Source organism: Hippopotamus amphibius, chromosome 7 (genome assembly GCF_030028045.1).
Source record: "Hippopotamus amphibius kiboko isolate mHipAmp2 chromosome 7, mHipAmp2.hap2, whole genome shotgun sequence".
NCBI lineage: Eukaryota > Metazoa > Chordata > Mammalia > Artiodactyla > Hippopotamidae > Hippopotamus > Hippopotamus amphibius.
Genome location: NC_080192.1, coordinates 5,839,411 through 5,865,245, shown reverse-complemented (window position 1 = coordinate 5,865,245; position 25,835 = coordinate 5,839,411). Strand labels below are relative to the sequence as shown.

Below are 25,835 nucleotides of genomic sequence, written 5' to 3'. Positions count from 1 at the left end.
CTGTGAGCTGGAAATTGGAACCTGAGTTTCCTGGGGGCCAAGGTGAAAAAGGTTAGATGCATCTGGCAAATGGCTGTGATTATTGGGAGGAGGAAATGTGCCAACCCCTCTGATTGGTCCATCCACTGTAGCATGTTTGATGTCCATTTCACTCAGCTTTGAGTCCCCTGAGGATCAGACCTGTGTCCTGGTCATTTCTGTATAGGAGGACCTTGGTAAAGATGTTTGTATTCGAACAATCACATTGAATATTTATTTAGTCTTTCCCAGTATATAAAACATCTCTGTCATTCACTTTGTGCTTTCCATCTTCCTCCTCTGCTTTCTTTTGGATTGATTGAAGTTTCTTCTTTTCTCCTCTACTGGTTTGGAAATACTGCATTCTTTTTCAATTTGTTTAGTTGTTACTCATAATATTTTAGTATGCATATCCAACTTAGTCTAAAATTAATCAACACTTCCACTCTTCCCTGAAGGTCCCTGGAATGTACCCAGCCCGCCCCTCCTGCCACCATCTTATGTCTGGAGTCTCCCTTCTCACTTGTTTTAACCCTGCCCCACAGCAGTCATCATTATCATGTGTTTTCCCATTTGCACCTGATTCTTTACTCTGTGGGTGTTTGCTGAGTACTTTTTACGTGCAGGATATGATTCTGGGCACTGAGGATGCAGCAGTGAACACACAGAAGACAGGCCATGGATAAACAGAACTGTGATATGTTGGGGGATCAGGATAAGGGGACAGGGTATGACATCACCATCTGATGAGGTGACATTTGAGCAGAGAGCAGAATGGAGGGAGCTGGCTGTGCGCATGTCTGGGAGGGCATCCTGGGAAGAGGTAGCATCTCTGAGTCAGGAGTTTCGGTGGCACATTTGAGGACCGGCAAGGAGGCACATGGCTGGAGTTCCACAGAGGGCCTGAGGGGCAAGTGGGAGAAACAGAGGCTCGGTGGGGACCAAGTAGGGTAGGTGGGGTTGCTTCACATAGGAAGTGGCCCTTGAGAGGGACATTGGCATTTGGTCAGTGTTTGGACAAGTGGAGGGTGGGGTGCAGACCTTCCAGCTCAAAGGGACAGGCTAACCAAGGGTCTGAGGCTGGAACTCCTTCTGCCATTGGATTTCACTCATTCGTTTGTTCGTTCGTTCGTTTGACATACATTTACTGAGCACCTACCTAGTTTTAGACTCTACTAGATGCTGTGGATCCAGTGGGTAGCAAAACATCCAAGACTCCTACTCAAGAGAAATATAAACAAGAAAATGCCATGACATGGTGGAGACAGAACTGGGTGAAGTGGTAGCTTGCGACCAGGTTAAACACTCACCTGCCTCCCAGGTGTGAGACGGAGGGCAGGTGACTCCCGTGCCCTGTGCCTCAGGTTCCTCATCCGTCCGGTGGAGGATGGTGATGCCTTCCTCCGAGGCTGGTGATTGTGTGGATGAGAGGAGAAGGGCTAAAAGCAGCCTGTGCTCGGAGGCTTTGCCGGGTTTCCTGCTGTGAGCCTTCCTCTTCGCCCTGAAGTGCATTTTCGCCTCGTCAGTGCTTGTGTGAGGCTGTGGAACCATTGTAGGAAATTGTTGCTTGGAAGAGAGATAGCTTGTTGGCCATTCAAGAGTTGGGGGAAACAAGATTCTCTCGCTGGTTCGCTTCTTTTCTTTTTTCTTTTCTTTTTCTACAAACATGGAGAGAGGTGTTTGGATATGAAATCAGCCTGTGGATTTTTAAAAATGTCATTTTCATGTTGGACTTCATTCCAAAACAGGAATAGTCAACAAGGCAGAAAATCCTGGCCAGCACAGAATTGAAATATTCTGCCCCCCTGTGCACACAAACTTCTGAAATGTCTGAGAGATTCCATCTTCCTGTCCACACCACCTTCCCCTGCCTGCCTCCTGCACCTGGACTCAGCACGGCCTTTGTCAGAAGTTCTGTGACTAGTTTGGTTTGGAGATTGTGACCACCACTTAGAGAGGGAAACTACCTTGTCATCCTTGGCATTGTCACAGAACTGCCCCTTCTCATAGGGTGCCTCCCCACCTGGTCTCTCCCAGGCAGCCCTTCTCAGACTTCAGGTGCATGAGAAGCCCTTGGAGGGGTGGGGAGGAATCTCAAAGTGCATATCTCAACTAGGCAGGTCTGGGGTGGGCTGGAGATTCTGTGTTTCTAACTAGCTCCCAGCTGATGAGTAGCAGGGCCCTAGACCTGCACTGTCCAGTACTGCGGCCACCTGCCTCTTGTGGGTATTGAGCACTTGGAATGTGGCTAGTGTGACTGAGAAGCTGACTTCTGTGTTTCATTTCATTGTAATTAATTTGAAGTTAAATAGCCACAGGAGGTTAATGGTTACTGTAGGGGCAAGACAACCCCCTGAGGTGTCTGCTATTACTGTCTCTACGGACGAAGGAACTGAGCTCAGAGAGGCAAAGAGCTTGCCCGAGCTCATATCGTAAATAAAAGTGGAGTCAAGATTCTAACCCAAGGCCTATGCTCTTTTAAAATTTTAATATTATTTTTGTAATGCCTAAGGTGACCTGTTTTATGTGGGAACTTTCCCCTTGTATTCAGAAAATCCAAGCCCTTTCTATTAGCAGATTCCTCCTTTCTGAGTCTGTTTTGATATTTGTGGTCAGAAGTAACACTTTATAACATCAGGACCAACTCACAAAGTCATGTTTAAGTTGCTGACAGGACGTGAGAAGGTCCAACACCCTACATTTCATATGAGAAAAACACATTTTTCTGCAAAGCCTTGTGTACAAGTTGCACGTGGGCTGAACAATAACGATGTTTTTCCTGGACGGCACTTTACAGTTTAAAGGCACTTTCATGTTGTTTGCTCACTTCTCCCTTGAAACCAACAGCCTGGGTCCTGAGTAATGCCATCCCTACTTTACAGTTGAGGAGACTGAGACCTGGTGCAGGAATGTGGTTTCCTGGAGGTCACCCAGGTCCTGGCTCTCAGGGGTCACTTTCGCAGAGAGGCTTTCCTGACAGCCCGACGTTGATCTGTGCCTCTACACCAGTGTGCTCTGTCCTGCTCACCTGGCTTTATTTTTCCATCTCTGTTATCCCCACCTGACTGGTGCTTAATTCCTTGTTCCTTTGTTGCCCGTATCTCACGAAGGTCCACTTCTCGAAGGCAGGGCTCTTGTCTGTCTCAGGCATGTTGCATCTTCAGCACCATGGACAGCGCCAGCCCCCCAGTAGGCAGTCAATATTATTTCCTATTATTTATAAATTAAATTCCTGAAGTGAGAGAGGAGCTGGTGGAAAGGATGCAGGCTTTGGAGCAGGGAGGACTGCCTGCCCAGCCCTGCATGGCCACATGCCTGCTGGGCAACCTTGAGAAAGTCATTACTCTCTCGGGCCTCAGTGTATCCATCCATCTACAATGTGGGGCTAGCATGCTTTCTTTGTAGGCTGTTGTGCCGGTTGAATAAGACACCGCAGTTGGGATCCTGATCAAGCATGTGGGTCTGGAGAGACCCTTCGGGTTTGGACTGTGGCTCCATCTTCCAAGCCACCTGGCGCTCAGGATACTATGTCCTCTCCCTGAGCCTCAGTTTTCTCATCTATAAAAGGGGACTTATATTGGGAGGGTCCAGTGAGGCAGGGGCTGATCTGGGCTCAGCATAGGGCCTGGCATGAGATAAACACATAACAATAAATGCCACTACTGTTTTTGTTGTGGCTATTTTATGAATGCATCTAAAGTGCCCTGCAAAAAGTAGATGCCCAGTTGATGGGAGCTTTAATTACTATTATTAATCTCATGCAAGGATGCCTTTCTTTTTAAAAATCAGATGTTTAAAAGTTAGGATTTAGTTCTTTGAAATTTGCTTTAAGGAAAATCAGGGTTTTGTTTTTTTCTTAAGTATATAGGTTTGTTTCTTTGATTTCTCTTAAGAAGAAGAATTTCACACCTTTCTGAGTGTGCAGGATGCAAATGAAGATCTGAGAGCTCTGGGAAGGCCGTTCCGAGCTAATTCTGGGCTGGTTTGACAGTCATGACACTGAAGGGGAGGCATGGAGCTGACAAAGCGGGGCTCTCTGGTAGCGTCCCAACCTCTCAGAACACTCACTTTCCAGACTAACATTTGTCATATTGGTGTTTGAAAGAAGTTTTTTGTTCATCAATCCAACCATCGCCCCTCTCCCCTTAATGCTCTTTATCGGTTCCCTCTGTGTCCTGGGGGACGTCCAGACCTTCGCTGGGTCATGGAGGCCCCTCCTGGTGTGACCTCATGTGCCCCTCCCAGACCTGCCCCCACTTGCACCTTCGTCTGCCTCGGGCTTCTAAGCAATTGCTGAATACCTAGCAGGTGGATTTTCCCACCTCCATGCCATTGCTTGTGTGGGTACTCTTCCCGGCATGCCCTTCCCAGCCTCATCCGCCTGGAGAGCTGCTGTTTCTGTGATGCTCCCTGTCACCCACCTTTTCGGAGCTCCTCCCTCACTCCTGGTCAGGGAAAGGAAAAGTCACTGCTGTTTATGGTTCCCTGTGACTTGGTACCACCCCCATTACAGATCCCCAGTTGTTTGCATGTGTCTTTCCCACACTGGACAACAGGAGAAAGGGCTGGGTCGGGACCGCTGTGTCCCCAGCTCCCAGCACAGGGTCCAGCACTTATTAGGGCCGAGGAGAATGAGTGTAGAATAAAAGCAGCATCAAGAGAGGCGTCAAGATGATTTTGCTTTCATGCATCTTAATCTCCAAAATGTTTATGTAGCTTGAAAACACTTGGTTTCATTAAGAGGTATTTTAAAAAAATAGGACCCCTTCGTATTAATAATTCCCAAATATTTATTTCAGTTGCTACTGCAGAGAATATTGTTTGGGGCCATTTTTTCCCCCTTTAAACAAGTTGTCTTTAGGTGTCAGAAGGCACCAGAGGAACCTTCTGGAAAAATGTTCAGTAACACGAGGGCCAGGTATCTGGCCCTATAACCATGTCTTTCGTCCAGAGCTGGCAAACCCCAGGTGAAATACATGTTGGGAATTTTCTAGAAGGGTGGAAGCAGGTATAGGCTTCCTGACCTGGAGCTTCCTTGATAAAGGGGCTGGGTCAAGGTGGCCAAGACTCTAGAGGACCACTCAGTCCCTTTCCACATATAAACCTTGAGGACTTCTGAAATTCTAGAATTGTTTGCTTCCAAGATCAGAATGATTGGCCTCTGGGGTTCTAAGAGTCTAGGACTCTAAGACCCTAAGATTCTACCTGCTCACAATTCTAGTGTCTGAGATTCAAGGCCATCGGTTCTCTTCTTCTAAGATTATTTTAAAATTTAAATCGTGGTTAAATAGACATGACCTTTACCATTTTAACCTTTTTGAAGTGCACAATTCAGTGGCATGAGGTGCATTCACTTTGTTGTGCAGCCATCACCCCCTCCATCTCCTGAACTCACCTTCCACACTGAAACGCTGTGCCCGTTAAATACTGACTCCCCCTCCCCAGCCCCTGGGGCACCCACCATTGTACTTTCTGTCTCTGTAAATCTGACTACAGGGACCTCATATACGTAGAATCGTACAGTATTTGTCTTTTTGTGACTGGCTTATTTCACGGAGCATGGTGTCCTCAAGGTTCACCCACGTTGTAGCATGAGTCAAAAACCCTTCCTTTAAAGGTTGAATTGTATTCCATGGTGTGGATATGCCACACCGTATTCATCCATTTATCTGTTGATGGACACTTGAGTGGCTCCCACCCTTTGGCTAGTATGAATAACACTGTTGCGAATATGAGGCTATAGATGCCTATTTTGAGTCCCTGCTTCCAGTTCCTTGGGGTGTATACCTAGAAATTGAATTGCTGGATGGTATGCTAGTTTTGTTTTTAATTTTTTGAGAAACTTCCGTGCTGATTTCCACAGTGGCTATTAGGTTTTACATTCCCACCAAAAGTGCCCAAGGGCTGTCATTGCTCCACATCTTCACCAGCACTTGTTGTTTTCAGTTTTTCTGGTAGTAACCATCCTGATGGATGTGAGGTTGTTATAGTTCGATTTGCATTTCCCTAATGATCAGTGGGGCTGAACATCTTTCGTGTGCTTATTGGCCAATTTGGAGAAGTCTCAGTTCAAGCCCTTTGCCCATTTTTGAATTGGATTGTCTGGGGGGTTTGTGTTGTTGAGTTTTAGGAGTTCTGTATAAATTCTGGGTATTAACCTCTTACCAGAAATATGATGTGCAATTTTTTCCCCATCCTCTGGGTTGCCTTTTCACTCCTCTGATGGTGCTTTTTTAAAAATGTGTTTTTATTTTATTCTCTTTTAGCATTTTAAAAAAATCTTATTTATTTTATTTTTTATTTATTGGCTGCATTGGGTCTTCATTGCCGCACGCGGGCTTTCTGTAGTTGTGGAGAGCAGAGTCTACTCTTCATTGCAGTGCGTGGGCTTCTTATTGTTGTGGCTTCTCTTGTTGTAGAATATGGACTCTGGGTGCATGGGCTTTGGTAGTTGTGGCTCTCAGGCTCTAGGGCGCAGGCTCAGTAGTTGTGACACACGGGCTTAGTTGCTCCACGACACGTGGGATCTTCCCGGACCAGGGCTCGTGTCCCCTGCATTGGCAGGTGGATTCTTAACCACGGCGCCCCCAGGGACGTCCCTGATGGTGTCTTGGATGTACAGATGTTTTAAATTTTGGTATACTTTTCTTTTGTTGCCTTTGCTTTTGGTGTCATATCCAAGAAATCATTGCCAAATCCAATGTCATGAAGCTTTCCCTCTATGGTTTCTTTTAAGAGTATTATAGTTTTAGCTCTTACCTCTAGATCTTTGTTCCATTTTAAGTTAATTTTTGTATATGGTGTTAAGGGACCAGCTTCATTCTTTGGTGTGTGGGCGTCCAGTTTTCCCAGTACCATTTGTTGAAGACTGTTCTTTCCCCATTGAATGGTCTTAGCCTCTTTGTTGAAAATCATTTGACCATATATGTGTATTTCTGGGCTCTCTATTGCATCGATCTATATGTCTGTATTTATGCCAGTATCATACTGTTGTAATTACTGTAGCTTTGTAGTCAGTTTTGAAATCAGTAAGTGTGAGACTTCTGACTTACTCTTTTTCAAGATTGTTTTGGCTATTCAGGGACTCTTGAGATTTCATATGAATTTCAGGATGATTTTCTATTTCTGAAAGAAACATCGTTGAGATTTGGGTAGGGATTCCATTGAATCTGTAGATTGCTTTGGGTAGTATTGACATCTTAACAATATGAAGTCTTCTAATCCATGAGCGTAGGACATCTTTCCACTTATTGGTGTCTTCTTTAGTCTCTTTCAATAGACATTTTGGAGTTTTCAATGTACAAATCTTTCACCTCCTCAGTTAAATTTATCCCTAAGTATTTTATTCTTTTAGATGCTATTGCAAATAGAATTGTTTTCTTGGTATCCTTTTCAGCTTGTTTGCTGTTATAGTATAGAAACACAACTGATTGTCTTGCCCATTGGTTTTGTATCCTGCACCTTTGCTGAATTCGTTTAATTTGTCCTAACATCTGTATTGCTTTTCAAAATCGCCTTTAAAGGCTTGTTTATGAAGCCACAAGATATCTCCAAAATGTTATGTTGTTTAAAATAAAATCATCGCAAGCTTCTCGTAACAGGGGAGATTTTGTAAGGACTCAAGTATTTTGCACCGTTTTCTTCTTCTTCTTTTTTTTCTTTGAGTTTCATGCAGAAACTTTGGCATATGTAATATGTCTCGGTGGTTGTAACAGAAATGGAGAGATCATGGCTTCAGCTACAGAAGGATCTGGGTACAGAGTCCCACTTCTCTGCTTACCCATTTTGTAGTTATTTAAGCTCACTGAGCCCCAGTTTCTTCATCTGCCAATCTACTGCCCATATTGTGGGGCTGTCGTGAGGACTGGACATAGGGCACTAGGGAGCCTGTCTTAGACTCTCAGCGGGTGACACCTGTGATGTCATTAGTGGCTGTCTGACCTGCCAGGTGAGGAGCTGCGTGGCCAAATCACCTGCCTTTGAACCTGACTGACAGAGTCATCCCAGCACTCAGACCCTCAGAGTGTCAGAGAATCAACCAGTTTAGGTTTTCTGCCTGTTCTGTCTTTCCACCAGTCTTAACTGTGATGCAGTTTGATTTGATTCTGGATTCTGAGCAACAGGTAGAACCAGTGAGAGGTCAGGCTGCCCTGGGCAGAGGTAGGAGGCGGGTGAGGAGTGCCTGGCCTTTGATGCCTTCTTTTAATTTCATTACAGTTTTATTTACATTTATGTGTGCAGTGAGTCCCAACGTGCTACAAGGCTTATGGTAAAGCCAGCAGTGCCCTCCCCAGCTCCCCTCCCCAGTCCTGTCTCTAAGTAACCACCTTATATTGCTGTTTTTTTTTATTTTTCAGTTTTAGAGATTACTTTTTAATGTCTTACAATGAAAAATGAAAATTTAGAGACTGAGTCTGTCTGCACATCTATACACGTCTCATCTCTTATTCCTTTACTGTAGTCCCACCCGGGTTTTTGGTTAAGTATTCATTGCATCATGAAGTAGTTCATTGTTTTGTTTGCCTGTTTTCCCCTGTACCCCCCATGGTTCATCCCTGTCTCCTGCAGGGTTTGAAGTGCCGCTCAGCAGTGCGGTGGCCGGGCCAGGCCGTCTGTTGGCTCATTTCTCTTGTACTTCCTGAGCCTCCAACCCCTGCCCTGGTCTGGATTACCTGCCCTCCAGGCCTGTGTACACTCATCATCTCGGAATCTCCCTTCCCCATTTCCCCGTTTCCCTTTGCCTTCCTTTTCTCTTGGAGCCCCTGGTTCCGGGATCCCATGGCTTCCTTTCTCTTGGCTTACTCCCTCATTCTGGTGGAACACACCCTTCAGTAGCTTTCTGAGAAAGAATGCGCTGGAGATAAATGTTTGGCAAAATTGTATGTCAGAAAAAGTCTTTTGTCCTCAGTCTTATCTGGTAGTTTGTCTGGGTGTAGGATTCTGGGTAGCAGGATCATTTTCCTTCAGAATTTGGAAGGCATTGCTGTCTTCTTTTAGTTTCCTGTGTTGCTATTGAAGATTCCACTCTTGTTCGGATATCTCATCGTTTGCACATGACTTGTTTTGTTTCTGGGCAGTGTGCCTCAGATGTGGGTGTTTCGTCATTCCTTATTGTGGGCGTTCTGGTAACTTTTTTAATGGACCAAATATTGTCCTTTAATCCTCTCATATTCTTTCTTTTTTCTTCAAAATTTCCCTCCCCTCTGTTTTTCTGGCTTCTTTTTCATGGGATTCAAATGTGGGACCTTGATTCTCTGACTTTTATCTCTTTCCTCTCCTGGTATTCATTTAATTGACATTTTGTTTCAGTTTCTGAGAGATTTCCTTAATTCCATCTTCTACTCTTTAACCAAAATTTTAAAATCCTGCCACAATTTAATTTCTTTTCACAGGTACACTATCTTCTATTATCTCACCAATGGTGGTAATTATATATTAATTTTTTTCCCCTTCATCATTTTCCCCCCATTTCCTCCAATTTCTTTTCTTCTTGTTTTGGCCTCTGCCTCTGTTTTCAGCTTGGAGGCTTTTTTCTGAGGTCTGATGAGCTGGTGTGTTATTTAAGAACCAGACATTTGAAAGCTGTTGCTAAGCTGTGTGTGTGTGTGTGTGTGTGTGTGTGTGTGTGTGTTGGGGAGGGGGATGTACCGTGATGGGGTGCTGCCATCTCTTCGGGGAGCCCCTTATATCACTATCTGTAGGTTTTCCTCCTGGACCTATCTTTCTCCCCAGAGATGAGTTTCCCAGTTTTCCAAGGCAGGTTTCCAGAATTTTAAAGCTCACTGGGGAAGGGGTCCAGAGTCTCCACAGTCACTGTACTTATTCTTTCACTTTATCCTCCTATTGTTCAGCGTGTGACCTCACTGCCCATCCTCCCTCAGGCCCGATGGTCCCTAAATGGGGCTCCATGGAGCCGTTTTTTTCCCTTGAGGGTAAATACCCTCTCTTCTCCAGAGATTGGGGGGGGGGGGTGAAGGGCGTGGTGACGGGTGTGATGGGGAAGGGGCCTGGGCCTACCTGCTCCCATAGGTTCCAGGTCAGACATGCACCTGAGCCTGGGTCCCTGAGCTCCCTGGGGCTCTGGCCACAGCTCGCTTTGCTTCTTGTGGAGGCTCATACCTTTTTATTCCTTTACCGTTGATTTCACAGGATGTCGGCCACAAGCAGGCACACGCGGCCGTTCAAGATGCCCTACCTGTGTGAGCCCTTTCTGTCCTGCTATTTGACCCTAGTAGCACCTGCCTTGGGAACTCCCCATCCCTGGCACCACGTGGAGTGTCTTAGAAAGCTGACAGGGCTCTCAGAGGTCAGGACTTCCATGTCACCTCCTCATGGGACAGATGGGGAGACTGCGGCCTGAGCAGGGGAAGACCTCACCTGGGTCCGGTGAGGTGATAGCAGAGCTGAGGCTGAACCCAGGCCTCCTTGCCTCCAGGTACCAGCTCTACACGTGGTGCCTCCAGGTACCAGCTCTGCACGTGGACCTTGTGCCCATCTCGATGTCTGTTGAAGGAGTGAAAGCCACGACAGTTTGGGGGCTGCCACCCGACGGGCTGGTCAGCATCTTAACGATGATCCTTCCGGAGCAGGCCACAGCGGATTGCTACCTCACCATCTGACACTCGTTCTCTGTCCTGCGTGGATGATAACACGTCTCTGATTCAGTGAACGTGTGTGAGCACCTCCCCCCTGTGCTGGGGGCAGGAGAGGAAGAGGCCGGTCCCAGCCTTGGAGGATGCCCGGCTGCGGGGAGGGATGCAGATGGAGTTGCGACAGCGGGAGCACGGCTGGGCAGAGCTGGGAGCCCCGAGTGCTGGGTGAAAGAGGGTGCTCATGGCAGGCAGCCAGGAGGAGGTGGCACTTGGGTCCACTGGTGGAGGGAGAATTAAATTGGAGTGGTCTCAGAAAGAAGGGCAGGAAGAGGGTCCTAGGTGGACGGAACAGCGTAAGAATATAGGCCTTCAGCAGCTCAGAAGGGTGCATGGTGTGATGGGATGCGGGAAGGTGAGGTCAGGGCACCAACGGGGCCTGGCCTGGAGGGGGCGCCGTAGCCTTGAGTTCTGAATGCATGTTACATCCATGGTCACCAGCCTGGCCTTTCATGAAGTGTTTGGGCATGTGTGTTCTGGCAGGCTGTGACTTCTGGGAGGTTCCCACAAAATGGCTTTCTGGCTACAGGAGGTCTAATTTTGGGGAGGAAGAACCCAGACACCTTTCAACTGCCCCTTTCAGCCCAAAGTCACATGTGCTCTGCAGTAGCAATTGAAACAAGCATTTAAATAGATGATTAGGACTGAATGTTCCTGTTTTTAAAACATTTCCCAGGAAAAACAAATGTTTGAAAGTTAAACATTTTGGCTATTAGGATGAAACAGAAGAAAAATAGCATTTGCCTTTTAAATATGGGCACCAGTGTTGGCTTGTGAATCCAGGACCCTCCCCCACGGGACCGGAGCGGGCCGGCCTGCAGCTCGGTGGAGGGTCCGCCCTCCCAGGACTGGCTGTCCCACAGGGTGTCTCGACACCCAGGTCAGGGAAGGTGACCTGGACTCCAGGGCTGCTCAGTGACCCCAGGCGGGTAACCTGACTTCCTTAGGTCTTTTTTCTCATCCCCATCTCCCCAGCTAATATTTCTGGATTTCATAGTAGAGCCTGGCATTTACTCCTCCTAACAGCCCTAAAGACAATGACAACAGCTACCATCCAGGTTGTGTAAATTATGCCTTTAGTTTTCTGAATTCTGGTGGCATCTTGGAGGCTGGCTGCCCCCGGAGGGACTACCCCTCCAGAGCTGACCCATTCTAGAGATGATAAAGGACTCACCTCTGAGCACACCTTTCAACAGCACACCAACCCATCCAGAGTCCACACCCCACCCCCAGCCGCGTCCTCTGTGAGGCTCTCACACTCGGCCCTGATCAGCCCAGGGCCTGGGAGCAGATCACGAGGGTCAGCCCTGTGTCCCAGAGCCCACCCGTGTTATTCACTAGCCTGTCCTCTGCCCGCCTGCCCTGTTTCTAGGGATCTGTGAGCATAGACTTCCTCATCAGCACAGTCATTTCCATGTCTGCGAGCCTCACAGAAACAAATCCCTGTGTAAGTATGACACGGGGGCTTTATGTCTTCCCTAGTTTGATTTTTCCGAGAACTCTGTGAGGAATCCTAAACATTTCACCTTTACAGATGAGGATGCCAAGGCTCAGAGAAGCGAGGGTTTTCACTCCGGGCCAAACAGCCAGGAGGAGGCAGAGGTGGGGTCCAGCCTTGCTTTCTGAGGGCGTCTAGAAGCATTGTGTCTAAATCACGTATCACAGTGGCGGGCACCAGGCAGCACAAACCAGGTCTGTGGGGCAGCCCGTGCAGGGTGCTCCCATCCCTCAGCCCTGTCCTGGTCCCAGGCACCCGTCTTCAGCCTCCCCGTCTGCTCGGGCTGCACACAGAATTCCCTTCTCGTGTGCATCGCCGGCCCGGGTCCTCCGCGTGTGCACAGCGCTGGCACACGTGTGCCACGGTGGCTTGAAGCCGACTCTCCCTTCCAGGGTTACTCTAGACTGAGGGCCAGCCCAAGAAGCCTGCACCTTGTGAATCTCCCGGACATCAGCAGGTGTTTAAACAGAGCTGTCAAAGACACACTAAAAATGCAATCAGAGATCTTTATTCCCTTCCCCTCTGTTGTGTGCTGCGCGGCGGGGCGGGCAGGAGGACCCTAAGTAGGCATCTGCCTGCTTGCCGCTGCATCCGGAGAACACTCAGGCTCTGCAGGGCTCCCCACGGCGCTCCGGGAACGGCGTGGATGATGGGGAAGCGTGCACAGATCTTGTTGAATGTAACAGATTATGCAGTTTGGAGGTGGCACTTTCTGTTCAAGGGGATGGGTAAGTGTGAGTGATAAAGAGTTGTAACCTTTTGGAGGGAGATTAATCTGGGAAGTGCAAGTAGCAGATTCGTTTGCGTCCCTCTTCGTGCCCTGAACCCCACGCACCCTCGCTGCCGTGTGGAACCTACATGGGGACGCTTATCTGTTTGGACGTAGATGGCAAATGAGAAGTTAAAACATTGTGGTTATCTACCGGTGCTCTGCTGATGAATACCTAATGGTCTTTTTACCGCCAACAAATTCGTGGCTAGCAAATGCCAGGGTCTCAAGTGTGCTGACTGAGAAGAAAGGAAGCATTTTTGGAAGATGGGCTGAACATTATTACACAGAATGCAAATGCGTAACAATGCCCACTGGCTCTGCAAAACAGGGAGGAGGGCTGGTTTCCACGAGGTACTTGCTGCTTCTCGGAGACCCGAGGCTGGGAGATCACATCCTGGCCCACCCAGCAACGCCCACTTGGCCCAGGAGCCAAGCACACCCTCAGGTCCCTGTGCCACTCTCTCTGAACGTCCTGTCTCTCCAGTCCCCAGCTCAGCCCACGTGTCCTACCAGAGGCTGGCTGGTATGACTGCTGTTCTGTGTTCCTGAGGCAGGAGGCTGGGGTTCAAGTGCTGGTTCGTTGTCTCGCTGTGTGACCTCAGCCAAGCCCCTTTCTCCCCTCTGAGCTGCAGTTTCTTCCTCTGTCCAATGAGGGGTGTGGATTGGAAGCTCTGCATGTCACTTCTGGTACTGACCTCAGGACTGAGCCTTGTTCATCAGCGTGTCCCCTGCGGTGCCTCGTCCAGCTTCTGGAACACAGCTTGTGCTCAGATAGAGCTTGCGGGCAGCTGACCAGGGCCGGGGGTTTACAACAGGGTGCAGCTTCAGGGAAGAAAGTGAATTTCTGGCTTGCGGGGCTTTTGGGATAGGCAGACTGGATTCTTTGCTTCTGTCGGGCTGAGGGAGGTTGGTGTGAGAAGGCATTGGACCCACTTGCCCCCTCTCGGAGCCTCACTAAGCTGACACAGCTGCCCAGACACCTGCTGGAGAACGCCCCGTCTCCCGGGGTTCAGACACTCCTGGACCTCATCAGGGCAGGTGCTGCCATCTGGGTACTGGAAGGCCCCTGTACGTTAGCCCTCTTCTCTGCTGCTGGGAGGGACAGCTGCAAGATGGGGCGGAGGAAACAACGTTCATTCCCTCTGGGCAGGCATCGGGAGGAAGAGTTAGTATTCATCTCATCTTTTCCCCCACGAAGCCACTGCAAGTCAGTCAGTCACTGAGGCACCCCAAACACTCCCTCATTCACTACCCAGATACAGGAGGGGAAGGTGAAGCCAAGTCAGAAAGCCTCTGATGATTGGTTGTTGGGCATTTTATCCACAGTCAGGGTGATAAGAGCTGTAGGATGATGTGAGTACCTAATGAAGCTTTAGGTTGTAACAACAGAGGTAGCAGCCCCAGAACAGAGGAGGGGACTTTTCCACCTGCCTCTGTGATAGTTAAGTCATACCAGAGCCCTAGTCCTGGCTCTCCCACCCTCATCTGCAAGAGAGCAGGTCCAATGGGAGAAGACTCAGGGAGGGCCAGTCAGGTTTATGGATGAGGGACGTGGGTCTGAGAAACAAGCCCTGCCAGGACCGTTGGAAGAAAAATTTCGAGGCAAAGGAGGGATCCAGGTAGACAGAGATCAGTTGGTATAAAGGAGGTGGAGCTATCTCAAGAGGGATTGATTGATTTATAAATCCATCCATCTCTTTCTGTCTATTCATCCATCCATAATGCATCCATCTTTGTCCATCCATCCATCCAACTGTACATCCTCCCATCCACACATCCATCCACACATCCATCCATCCCTCCACACATCCATCCATCCATCCATTCATCCATCCATCCATCCACACATCCATCCATCTGCCCAACCATCCATCCATCCATCCATCCATCCATCCATCCATCCACCCATCCACACATCCCTCCACACATCCATCCATCCATCCATCCATCCATCCATCCATCCATCCATCCACACATCCATCCATCCATCCATCCATCCATCCATCCATCCATCCATCCATCTGCCCAACCATCCATCTGATGATCTGTCTACCCACTGAGAGGCAGTGTATGTAGGATGATGGTGCCGGTTCAGGATGAGTTTGATGAGGCCAAGCCGCGAAGACTATCAAATGTCCATTACCCTCTATGCTTGTTCATCGCTTTATTATTGATTTGTGTAACCTCTCTGAGCCTCCGTTTTCCCAGATGTGCAATGGGGATAGTAATACTTAAGTGTCTTTGAAGGTTATACACAGCTGGTCAAGTCCAAGTGAACATCCAGACAGAGATGTGTTTGTGGCTGGACCTCCAGCTCAGAAGGTCATGGTTCTGAAAGTTTTCTGTGTTCACAGACAGACGCGCCCCCTGCCTCCAAGCCGTGTGGCATCCATCTTTTGGGGAGAGACCAGACAGTATTTGAGGGTGTCATGCCAGCAAGTTGTGGCTCCCGTCCCCCACCTGGCTTTATGTACAGAAGCTGGTCCTTCCCTGGGAGGGAAGAAGCCTCAGTTACCACCTCTGATCCGAGGTGGGAGGACCAGGGGAGAGCCGACAGCCTCCTGCCCACTCCCCAGTCTCTGGTAGTCGGGAGCTGTGGAAATAAATGAAACTGTATGGTTGGAGTAATTTGCTAATTTGCTTAAGTAACACCTCCAGTCAGAGACATGACATAAATACATTAGCATGGCTCAGGTCCCCCCAGCTGGGGCGGTGCTTGGAGTGGGATGGATGGGTGAAGTGAAGTGGAAACGCAGAGAAGGAAGCTGGAAGGCAGTCGCGGTGGCTGCCACTCCAGCTGCGACTGCAGTGTGGCGAGGGGCTGGCCTGGCAGCCTTGAAAGAATCTGAGTGCTGACCCAGAAGTGTGGGGTCAGCTGGACCGGCAATGAGCATTGCCTCCCCTGTTCATCTGCTGTGAGCCTGGATAGGTTCCTGACCTGGGAGCCTCGTTCCCCAGCTACGAATCACGGTTATCAAGAAGATAACAGAGCCCGCCTTGGAGGGCCCAGCCTTTTATGAAGGGTGGCTGGCCTGCCAGAGAGGGCCAGGGAACGGCAAGTTTCTCTGTGTTGTCCTCCACCACCCTTCCCCAGCTGCTCAGGCCCATGCAGGCCTCTCCCCTCCCCACCGGCAGCCTGAGCATCGCTGGAGGGGGGGTCTCTGCACCGTGTCACCTGGGGTGCTGGCGGGATCTTCGCTTTCCAGACTTATGCTGGGACCTGCTTCGGATGGAGATGGGTGAAGCCAACACATCTCCTCTCTGCTCCCGAATCTCTCCCTGTGAGGGGAACGAGGGGACCACTCGGCATCCCTGGGCCAGGCTAGGATGACAAGCAGGAGGGTGGGTGAGGTGGGGAGGCAGAGGGGTCTTGGAGGACTCATCCTCGCGGCCTGGTTGGCAGCTCTGAGGGGCAGGGGCCAGGTCTGTTCCCTTCATGTCTCCAGGGACTGTGGCCATGACCAGAAACCCCAGTGCTGCTTGGAGTGAGCAGTACCTTAAAATGAGTGAAGTGGGCTGAGTGTGAGTAGTAGGGACAGTTGGGAATTGAGGCAAACTGACCTCTGCTTCCTGTCTAAGGGAGGCACAGATACTCAGTGCCTAGGCCAGGATTGGGAGATTTTTAAAATTGATTGATTGATTTTTAGAAAACAAAGAATGATATTTTATTGGGAATTTCTCTAATTTCTAATGTTGGCATCAAATTCAAATTTAAAAAAGCCAAAAAATTATGCCAAACAAAATATGTCTGTGGGCAGGGCTGGCCTGCCGGCTTCTAGTTTGCAAACTCTGGCCCAGGGAAGCTGACTTTTTTTTTGAACATCAGAAGGCTTTGTGCGTTTCCATTCATTGTCTTGTGTAATCCCAGAATTACACAAGACAATGCCTTGCGAGGTAGACATTATTCTTCCCATTTTACAGGTGAGGAAATGGAGGCCCAGGGAGGTTAAGCTCACACAGCTGGTTAGTGGCAGAACTGGGTCTGGGACCCAGCTGTCAACCCCTCGAGCTTGTGCCTGTCATCTGACAGCCTTGCAGAGTTGACAAACACCAAAGAAGAGAGAACACTTTTCTGTAAAGAAGTCTGGGTGGCCGGTGAGGCAGTGAGGAACAGATAATGGTTTCCTGCTTGTTTTGTGGAAAACCTCTCCCTCTGTGTTGGGGTCCCCACCTCCTCTGTGGCCAGGCTGGAAAGTGGATACCACCCGACAGCAGCCCTTTGCCACGGCCATAGAGCTCAAGGCCAGGCAGAATGGGCAGGTCCCAACTGCAAGGGAGGAAGGGGGAGGGCTGGAGAGGTTTCTAAATGGGTTCCGGATGCTTCCATTTCATTGCAATTAGAATATAGTAATAGTTGTAGTTACAGTACCTAGAATTTTGTTGTATAAAGTTCATACAATGAATGTAAAACTCGCCCTGCGCCTTCCTGGAGCCTCCACAGGGCTGGGCAAACAGGGTTCTTCCTAGAACGCTTATGGAGAGCTGAGTTTGATCACATGGCTGTCGCAGCTGACCTGATATTGTGGCCTCAGTTCCTGGTAAGGCAGACAGTCCTCAGAATTTGGAGAAGAGGCATTTCTGGAATTGGGTTTCTGATCAAGGCTCACACAGTGGAGGAGGTAGTTTCAGGTCATGGTCAAGGGTGGGAAGGCCCTGCTGTCCCTGGACTGTGTTACCCCGGGGTGGGGCCAGCCACAGGGCAGGGGCTTGGTGGAGCTGCGGGCCAGATGAGGTCCTTGGAGCCCAGAAAGGGGCAGTTACTGGGCACACTCACCTTGGTCAAAAGGGAAATTGAGGCTCAGAGAGGTTAAGTGACTTGCTTGGATGAGAGGTGACAGGACCCAGGTCAGCTGCTCCAAAGCCAGGCAGTGTGCCTTGTGTGTGCTCCTGAAGGGGCCGTGGTCACCCGGGAACGGAGAAGACGCCTTCTGAGGTGTGGACCTCTGTTAGCCCAGGAGCACGGAGGTCAAGGTTCTCTGGGCAGGTTCCCTTTCACATCACCCTGGGACCCCTGGACGGAGGCCAGAGCCAGAGGTGTGGCCACGGCTCTCGGTGGGCAGGATGGGGCTCTGTGCCCTGGCCTCGTCGAGGGCACTTTCCCGGGCTCCCCCTGAGGAGGTGGAAAGTCTGTGGCCACACAGGACTGGCTCCGAATCCAGCTGTGCCACCTCCCGGCCGTGTGGCCTCCAGCACGTCACCCCCCCCACCAGCTTCCTGAGCCTCAGTTTCCCCGTCTGCACAATGGAGATGATGAAGGCCTGACTCTGTGCCTGGAGCACAGTAGGGCTCCTGTGTGCACATCCAGGAACCCCTGGGATCGTGCTAGCTAGCCACTTATGCTGAAGAATTCGGACAAAAGAAGCAACTTTCTTGCTGAAACAGACGCAGAGTAAAGTTTGGTGTCTTTTGTACTGGCTCCTTCAAAAAGCAGAGTTCAGGTCATTTAGAAGTTGCATTCAATGGCTGCGGTTACTTGTCTGTGAAGTGGCTGTGCAATGTCCCCATTCTCCTGCCTGGACACCCCGTCTCCTGAGGCCGGTGCTGGGCTGGCACCTTCACCCGCCCCTTGGTGTTTGCCTGACCCACCAGGGCATGCCCTTGAGAAGGGGCCTAGAGGAAGGCTCGGGCCTCAGGGTTCATCTTCAAAATTCATTTTTTATCCTAATCAGGTACCATCACTACCCTTTCTCCAGGCCTGGGGAGCGCAGCCAGCTGAGGCTGGTGGGAGGTGGGGGGGTCTGGGCCTGAGCCTGGGGTCAGGCTGGCTCCCGGGGGGTGATAGGGAGCCAGGGCATGTGGTGGTCACTTGACTGAGGGCAAGGGGCTTGGGCAGCCTTGGGCAGCTGTCCTGGAGCCCAGCCCACGGCCAGATCACCTGGGGGGCAGTGCACACACCTGCTTAGCGCATCTGCAAGGTAGGGCCCTAGAGAAAGAACAGGGAAGAAGCACAGGTGGAGGAACCGCCTGGACTTGCTGAGAGCAAAGCTGGAAGGACCCTAGTATTAGTTCAGTATGTGTTTTGCATAGGTGGTTTTATTTTCATCCCACTTAGATTGTGTTGTGGCTTTGAATTCCACGGCCATTGGTGGGGAAGATGGGCACTGTGATCTTTCCCGAGCGTAGGGTCTCCAAAGGTTGACCTGGGCTCTGCAAAGAACGTGCAATTCCTGTTAACATGGAGGCGCACAAGTCAGACCCCCAGGTGGAGGGGGCCTGAGACAGTGAGGCTGGGGAGGCAGGGCTGGGGGGTCCGGGGCAGGGTCTCTTTCCAGTGGAAAAGCGGCCTGGATGGAAGAAAGAGAGGCAGGGGAGTCCTCAGGAGTCCTGAGGGGAGTCCTCAGAGGCCCTGCAGGAAGCTGCCTAGCCCCCTCCTGCTGTCTGGGGGGCTGGCAGCCTGTCACCCAGCAGACGTGGGGGCAGGGAGGCCACAGGGACGCGGTGATCAGGCTGCCATGACCTCTGATCAGAGGGCACCTGTCGGGAGGGAGGGTCCGCTCCGCCAGATGGCCTGTGGGACTCTTGCCTGCCCCTCCCGCAACAGCACTGTGGCCTCCAGAAGCCAACAGCAGAGCCTGTGTGTGTGTCTGTGCCGGCCCTGCAGGCAGCCTGCCCTACGAGTACAAGGTCGTGATCGCCGGCAACCACGAGCTGACCTTCGACCAGGAGTTCATGGCTGACCTCATCAAGCAGGACTTTTACTACTTCCCGTCCGTGTCGAAGCTGAAGCCGGAGAACTACGAGAACGTGCAGTCGCTGCTAACCAACTGCATCTACCTGCAGGACTCGGAGGTCACCGTGCGGGGCTTCCGGATCTACGGCTCGCCGTGGTGAGTGTGCCGGTGGGCGCTGTCCAGGGAGCATGGAGGAGCTGAGGTTGAGCACATGGAGGGAGGTGGGGCTGGGAGACGCAACAGAGAGACTCAGGGCCAGATTTCCCCTTATGCTGTGTGACGCTAGGTAGGTTGCTGCCACTCTCTGAGCCTTGGTTTTCCTATATCTGACAAATGATTATATATGCTACACTGTCTCACATATAGGCAGGTACTATTATTATCCCCATTTTCCAGGTGAGGAAACTGAGGCACAGAGAGGGTAAGCCTGGCTGGAGGTCACACTGCTAGGCACGGGCAGAGCTGGGATTAAACCCAGGCAGTTTGGTTCCAGAATCCCTGCTTTTAACCCTTATTCTGTATGCTGGGACTCTCCCTGTTGTCTGTCCCTCTGACACACACACAGAAGATGCATAGGTGGAGGGTGATGACTGATTAGCCAGACTGAGGAGAGGCAGTTGGAATTTTCATGGAAGGCCGAAGGCCTGCTTTACTGTATTGGGGACGGCAGTTGTTTAAGTCACAAATATACATCAAGCCTTTGTTCCCTGTTGGGGACACAGAGCAATCAGACCTCATCCCTAGGCTCACCTGGCTGAGTGGGGATCACCAAATCATGACTGGTCTACATGATGGTCAGTGTGTCCATAGTAACACCATTGATGATGGTGGTGATGATGATGGTGATGATGGTGGTGGTGGTGGTGATGGTGGTGGTGATGGTGGTGGTGGTGGTGATGGTGGTGGTGGTGGTGATGGTGGTGGTGGTGGTGGTGGTGATTGTGGTGGTGGTGATGGTGGTGATGGTGGTGGTGGTGATGGTGATGGTGGTGATGGTGATGATGGTAGTGGTGTTGGTGGTGGTGATGATGGTGGTGGTGACAATGGTTGTGGTAGAAAATCATTCCTGAGCAATTACAGTAAGCTGGCCTTAAATCTCCATAAGAATTGTCTCTAACCCTTACTCAGCCTTGTGGGGACTGACATTGTCCCCATCCTGTAGGTGGGCAGACCGACTAGCTCTTAGAGGCCCAGCTGGCAGTTGCCACAAGGTGCCAAGTGCTGGCAGAGTGAGGAGGATACCATACACAAGAAGGAGAGACCGCATGTGCTTGAAAGAGTGGCTTGATCACGGAAGGCTCCCTGGAGGGGGTGGGGTGACCTGAGTCATGAGGGAAGAGAAGGACAGTCCCACGTGTGGAGGGGTAACAGGACCTGAGGCTGCACCGTCAGCCAGAACTATACACGTGAGGAGTCTGACGGGCCATCTGTGGGGCCCCGGGGCCTGTCCAGGTACAGGGACTTCAGGGAGAACAGCTGCCCACAGCGTGTGGCTGGGAAACCCGGCACTGCCTTGGCTGGTGCCACATGGTGACCTCCTGCAGGCGGGCTTAGGGGCAGAAGGACGCTGGGCCGTCCTGCCTTCCTTGAGCCCCAGGAGGTGCCTGCTGTGGTCCTCGCCACGTGCAGGGTCTTCACAGACCCTCCTGGCAGCCCGTGGGGTCCCAGACGAGGACTGGGGGTGAGACACTCCGGGGTGAATGAGCTCAGGGCCAAGGCCGGGAGAGGGGAGGAGGCGGCCGAGTCTTCCTGGCAGGCCGTGGGAGCCCAGACCTGGAGGGGAAGTCTGTTTAGGCAGAAAACCAGAAGGAGGTCGCTGTGGAAGGAGGAACCAGCGTGAGCAAAGGCCTGGAAGTGAGCCGAGTGTGATGGGGGGTCTGGAGCATGCGGTGCAGGTGGGGAGGTGGGAGATGAGGGTAGAGGGTCAGGAGGGTCAGGGGCCAGAATCTGGACTGGATGTCTTTGCCCAGTGGTTTCCAACACCCTGTTTCCCCTGCACAGCCATACACCCACACACACCCACATGCACCCACACACAACATTTTGTTTAAAGTTATATCCCTTAGAAGTTAACATCATGGCTTTGGAACCAAACCGTCTGGGCTCAACTCTCGGCCTCATCTCTCATGGGCTCTGTGACCATGGGTGCATCCCTTAGCCTCTCAGTGCCTGAGTTTCCTCCTCGGCAAAATGGGAGTGACGAGGACCTCATTCAGGGGGTGGTCGTAAAGATGTCGGGAGGGTTCAGCTGAGCTGGTGGCTGCACCACGCTGTCCACGAATGGACACATCATTGTCCTTATTTGCTGCGGGGAGCCCCCCTTCCCACACAGCCTTGCCCAGAGCCCAGATGTGGGATGAGGACAGCAGGGGGTGGGGGACGGCAGGCGTCACTCAGTGTCCTTCCCACCCCACCCAGAGCAGCTTGGTGCAGCCCCACAGCTGGGCCCCAGAGAACCCCTTTGATGGGCAGCTCCCCAGCCTCCTGGCCAGGCTGTCAGGCCAGCCCTTTGGTCCCCTCTGCCAGCTGGAGGCCAAATGCTGGTGCTCCTGAGGCCTGAGTGAGGCCGCTGTCGGCCTCACTGGTGTGCTGTCGGCCTCGCTGGTGTCCAGCTGCTCCATGCTCGAGCTGCCCGCCGTCTCTGCTCTGGCTTTGGTGGCACCAGCACGAGCAGTTCTGGACTCTCTAGTTGCAAGTCCCCTGGGGCCTAGGTAGGAGGAGCATCTTCTCCTTGACCCTTACCTGTCGTCCCAGCTGGGTGCACACCCCCGGCCCCATGCCATGGCGGGCCCAGCACCAGGCTGCTGGACAGAGAAGGGACCCGAGGAGGGCTTGGTGCAATCCAGGAGGGCTCCCTGTTGGAGGGGGTATTTGAAGGATGTGTGGGGTTGCCATGGGCAGAGGAGGCAAGGGAGGAGCCACGTGTCAGAGCCCCTGTGATGGGCTGGACACTGCCACACTCTTCTTGGGCCCGATGCTGGTTTACAGCCCTTAACACGCAGGGCTAAAGGATGCCTCGTCTGTGTTCCAGGATGCAGGCTGTGAGCTGGCATTCCAGTGTTCCCTCAGGCCCCATCTGGGGCTGGGAGCAGGTGGTGCGAGGCGAGACGTGGGCTCATGTGCTGGGAAGTTTCACTGAATTTCCCCGCTGGGAGCCAGTTGCCTGTGTCCGCTTTCGTGGCACCATGGAGTGAACCCTGTGCTCCTGCTGCCTTCCCCTCTGGGACCTGCGTGCCTGGGAAGGCGGGCCCCTGCCACCAGGCCCCCAGAATCTCAGCAACAGTAGTGGTTGGGCAGTTGGGTGGTGAGGGAAGGGCTGTTCAAATTGCGGTACCACTGCCTCTTAGCTGTGTGACTTTGGGCAAGTGCCTTAGCCTCTCTGGTCTCTCTGTATAGGATAATGGATACTACCTCCCTTCTAGGGGGGTGTGGTGAGCTCTGCGTGGGTCCCTCCAGATGAAGGCCAGGCCCAGAGTGAGGCCTTGGAGGTTGGTTGTGGTTACTATTACTGGGGTGGAGACCAGGACAGAGAGAGCTTGATTCCTGCTGGTACTTCAACAGCCCCCAGGGTAGGACCGGGCCTGCAAATACCTCATTTTACAGAAGGGCAATTAGAGGCCCAGGTGAGGGTGTGGCCGGCCCAGGGCCACACAGCGAGCGGTTCGCCTGACTCTCGGTCTGCGCCGAGATGGAGGCCCTTTTATGAACACCTGTTGTGTGCCAGGTGTGGAACGAAGCGCCCTTCGTATGTTCCTCAGTTCTCTGAACAGCCTCAGGACGCACCTCGGCCTGGCTGGCCCCGTGAGGATGTTGAGGTCTGGGGGTCCAAATGATGTTCTCATGTTCTCCTGTTGGTTGGTTCATTCATTGATCGAGTATTTGTCCCGTGGCCACCCCGGGGACGCACCATGAGCCAGACAGATGCAGCTCCTGCCTTCTCCCATCCTCATGGGAGACACGGCAGTCACCAATTCCTTGATTCAAGAGCCGCGGAGGAGGGGCTCTGGGAGCTGGGGTCGGGGAAGGCTCCCCACGGGACAGCCATAGATACAAGCAGCTCTGGGGGCCCAGGAAGGGTGTGACAGGCAGAGGGAGCTGCCTTGGCGAGGCCCAGGAGGCTCAGACGGCCGCGGGCATACTGGGGGCAGAGCGTGGCTTCCAGGGTCTCAGTGAGAGAGCGGAGGCCGGAGGCCGGGCTGCCAGGTTGGGCTGGCGGCGGTCACGGTTGGCGATGACCTCACCCGGGGCTTCCAGTGCTCAGCGAGCTGCCGCTCTCTGCCTGTAGCCCGGCGTCCTCAGCCCGTGGGGACCTGCCACATCACACCCGAGGCCTGGAAGGGACGCAGTGCTCGTGTGTGCAGAGCTGGGTCTCAGTCACACTTGTACCCGGGACCCAGGCACCCCAGGGACGTCTCCACTGCCCTGACTCTCACTCCACATCTGAGCTCGGCAAGTCGGGTCTCTCTGAGCAAGGGGGCACTAGGGTCCTCTCTGTGGTGTCCCCAGGTGAAGCCACACGGCAGAAGTGGCATTAAGCAGTGCCTAAGGAGGTACGTATGGCCAAAGAACCTCGCGGCCCAGCTGCCGACTCTGCCTGGTTTGGGGGGGCTGTGCGCCACCCCCACTGTCTGCTGAGGTTCAGGCCGGGTGAGCTCAGCCCCCGGCGCCAGCCGCCTGGGCATACGGCGGCTCATTAGGAGGGGACGGACAGCAAAGCTGACGGTGATTATTATTAAATTCAGAGGTTCAGGGTTTTCCTTTCCGTTTCTCCGTGCCTTTAACACATGGAAGACAGGCGACGTGCGCAGCATCATAACACTAGCAGGTGGGGATCAGGGATCAAAAAGAGCACTAGCCATGAGTAGCCTAGTATCAGTGGTATCTGGGGCAGGTGAGCAAAGCTGACCCGGGCAGAGGAGCAGACCTGTTCTGTGTCGTCCTGGACAGCAGAGCAGGGACACAGAAGGCAGGTTCTCATCAGTGTGGATAGACTGTCCCATAGGCAGGAGGCCAGAGGAGAGGCAGTGGGGCCTTAGTGAGTGGTGAGCTGCCCGTTACAAGGAGCATGCAAGCAGAGACACACTGTGGTTGGGCCTGATGTCCTCCCAGCCCAGCCCCTCCTTACAGGGCCACTGTCTCTCTGCCTGAGGCTGATGATCCCCTGTAAGCAGAGGGATGCATGGGCCTGCTCTCAGGGCAGCCCTTTTGGTGCTAGACTTGGGACCAGGTTGGCCTTGATATTGAGGACACACCAAAGCAAGCTCGGAGGAGGAAGCAGACAGCAAACTCACCGTCACCACGATTGGCCTTTCCTCTAAGTGCTACCGCCAAGGGATGCTCTGCTTGGGAGCCTGGAGGGTCAGACTTGAATGTTTCCACTTCTTGTTAGACACAGACTTGGAGGCCCACAGTGGTCGTCAGGGGCCTGATCCCCTGCAGAGCTCTGGAGACCCAAGAATGGATCTGGCCTGGTTCTGCAGCCCGCCCCCCCCCCCCCCCCCCCCCCGCCATGAGAGGGTACCCTTACCAATCTCATTTTGCAGGATGGTCAGAGGCAGAGAGAGAATAATTTTTTAATATGAGTATGTTCTGTGCAATATTTCAAATGTGCTTACACTACAAAATTATATGGTGTTTGTCTGAAGTTCAAATTTAATGGGGAATGCTGATTTCATTTGGCCACCCATATTCTGAGATAGTTGGGTTCTCCCTGTTTTGTTTTTATATAAACTTATTTATTTATTTATTGGCTGCATTGGGTCTTCATTGCTGTGCACGGGCTTTCTCTAGTTGCAGCGAGCAGGGACTACTCTTTGTTCTGGTGTGCAGGCTTATTGTGATGACTTCTCTTGTTGTGGAGCGTGGGCTCTAGGCACGTGGGCTTCAGTAGTTGTGGCACACGGGCTCAATAGCCTGGGCTCTAGAGCACAGGCTCAGTAGTTGTGGCTCATGGGTTTCGTTGCTCCGCGGCATGTGGGATCTTCCTGGACCAGGGATCGAACCTGTGTCCCTTGCATTGGCGGGCGGATTCTTAACCACTGAGCCACCTAGGAAGCCCATGTGGTAAGTGCTTTTTGTGTCCTATTTAAGAAATCTCTCCCCTGAAGTCAAGAAGATGTTTCTGTATTATCTTCTCAAATCGTTGCTATTTTGCCTTTTCTGTTTGGGTGTTGGGTCCGCCAGCAGTGATTGTGTTGATGGTGTGAGGCAGGGATCCCGCTTGGGGA

At 51.9% G+C, this 25,835-nt stretch overlaps 1 protein-coding gene across 1 annotated transcript in view; it reads left to right on the top strand.

The window, feature by feature from the left end:
• Positions 1-25,835, top strand: part of MPPED1 (metallophosphoesterase domain containing 1) — a 62,125-nt gene that overhangs the window by 18,503 nt on the left and 17,787 nt on the right. Inside the window, exon 3 of the mRNA XM_057743091.1 lies at positions 19,539-19,764. Within this exon, the coding sequence (XP_057599074.1) occupies positions 19,539-19,764 (226 nt within the window). The remainder of the gene's footprint in view (positions 1-19,538; positions 19,765-25,835) is intronic.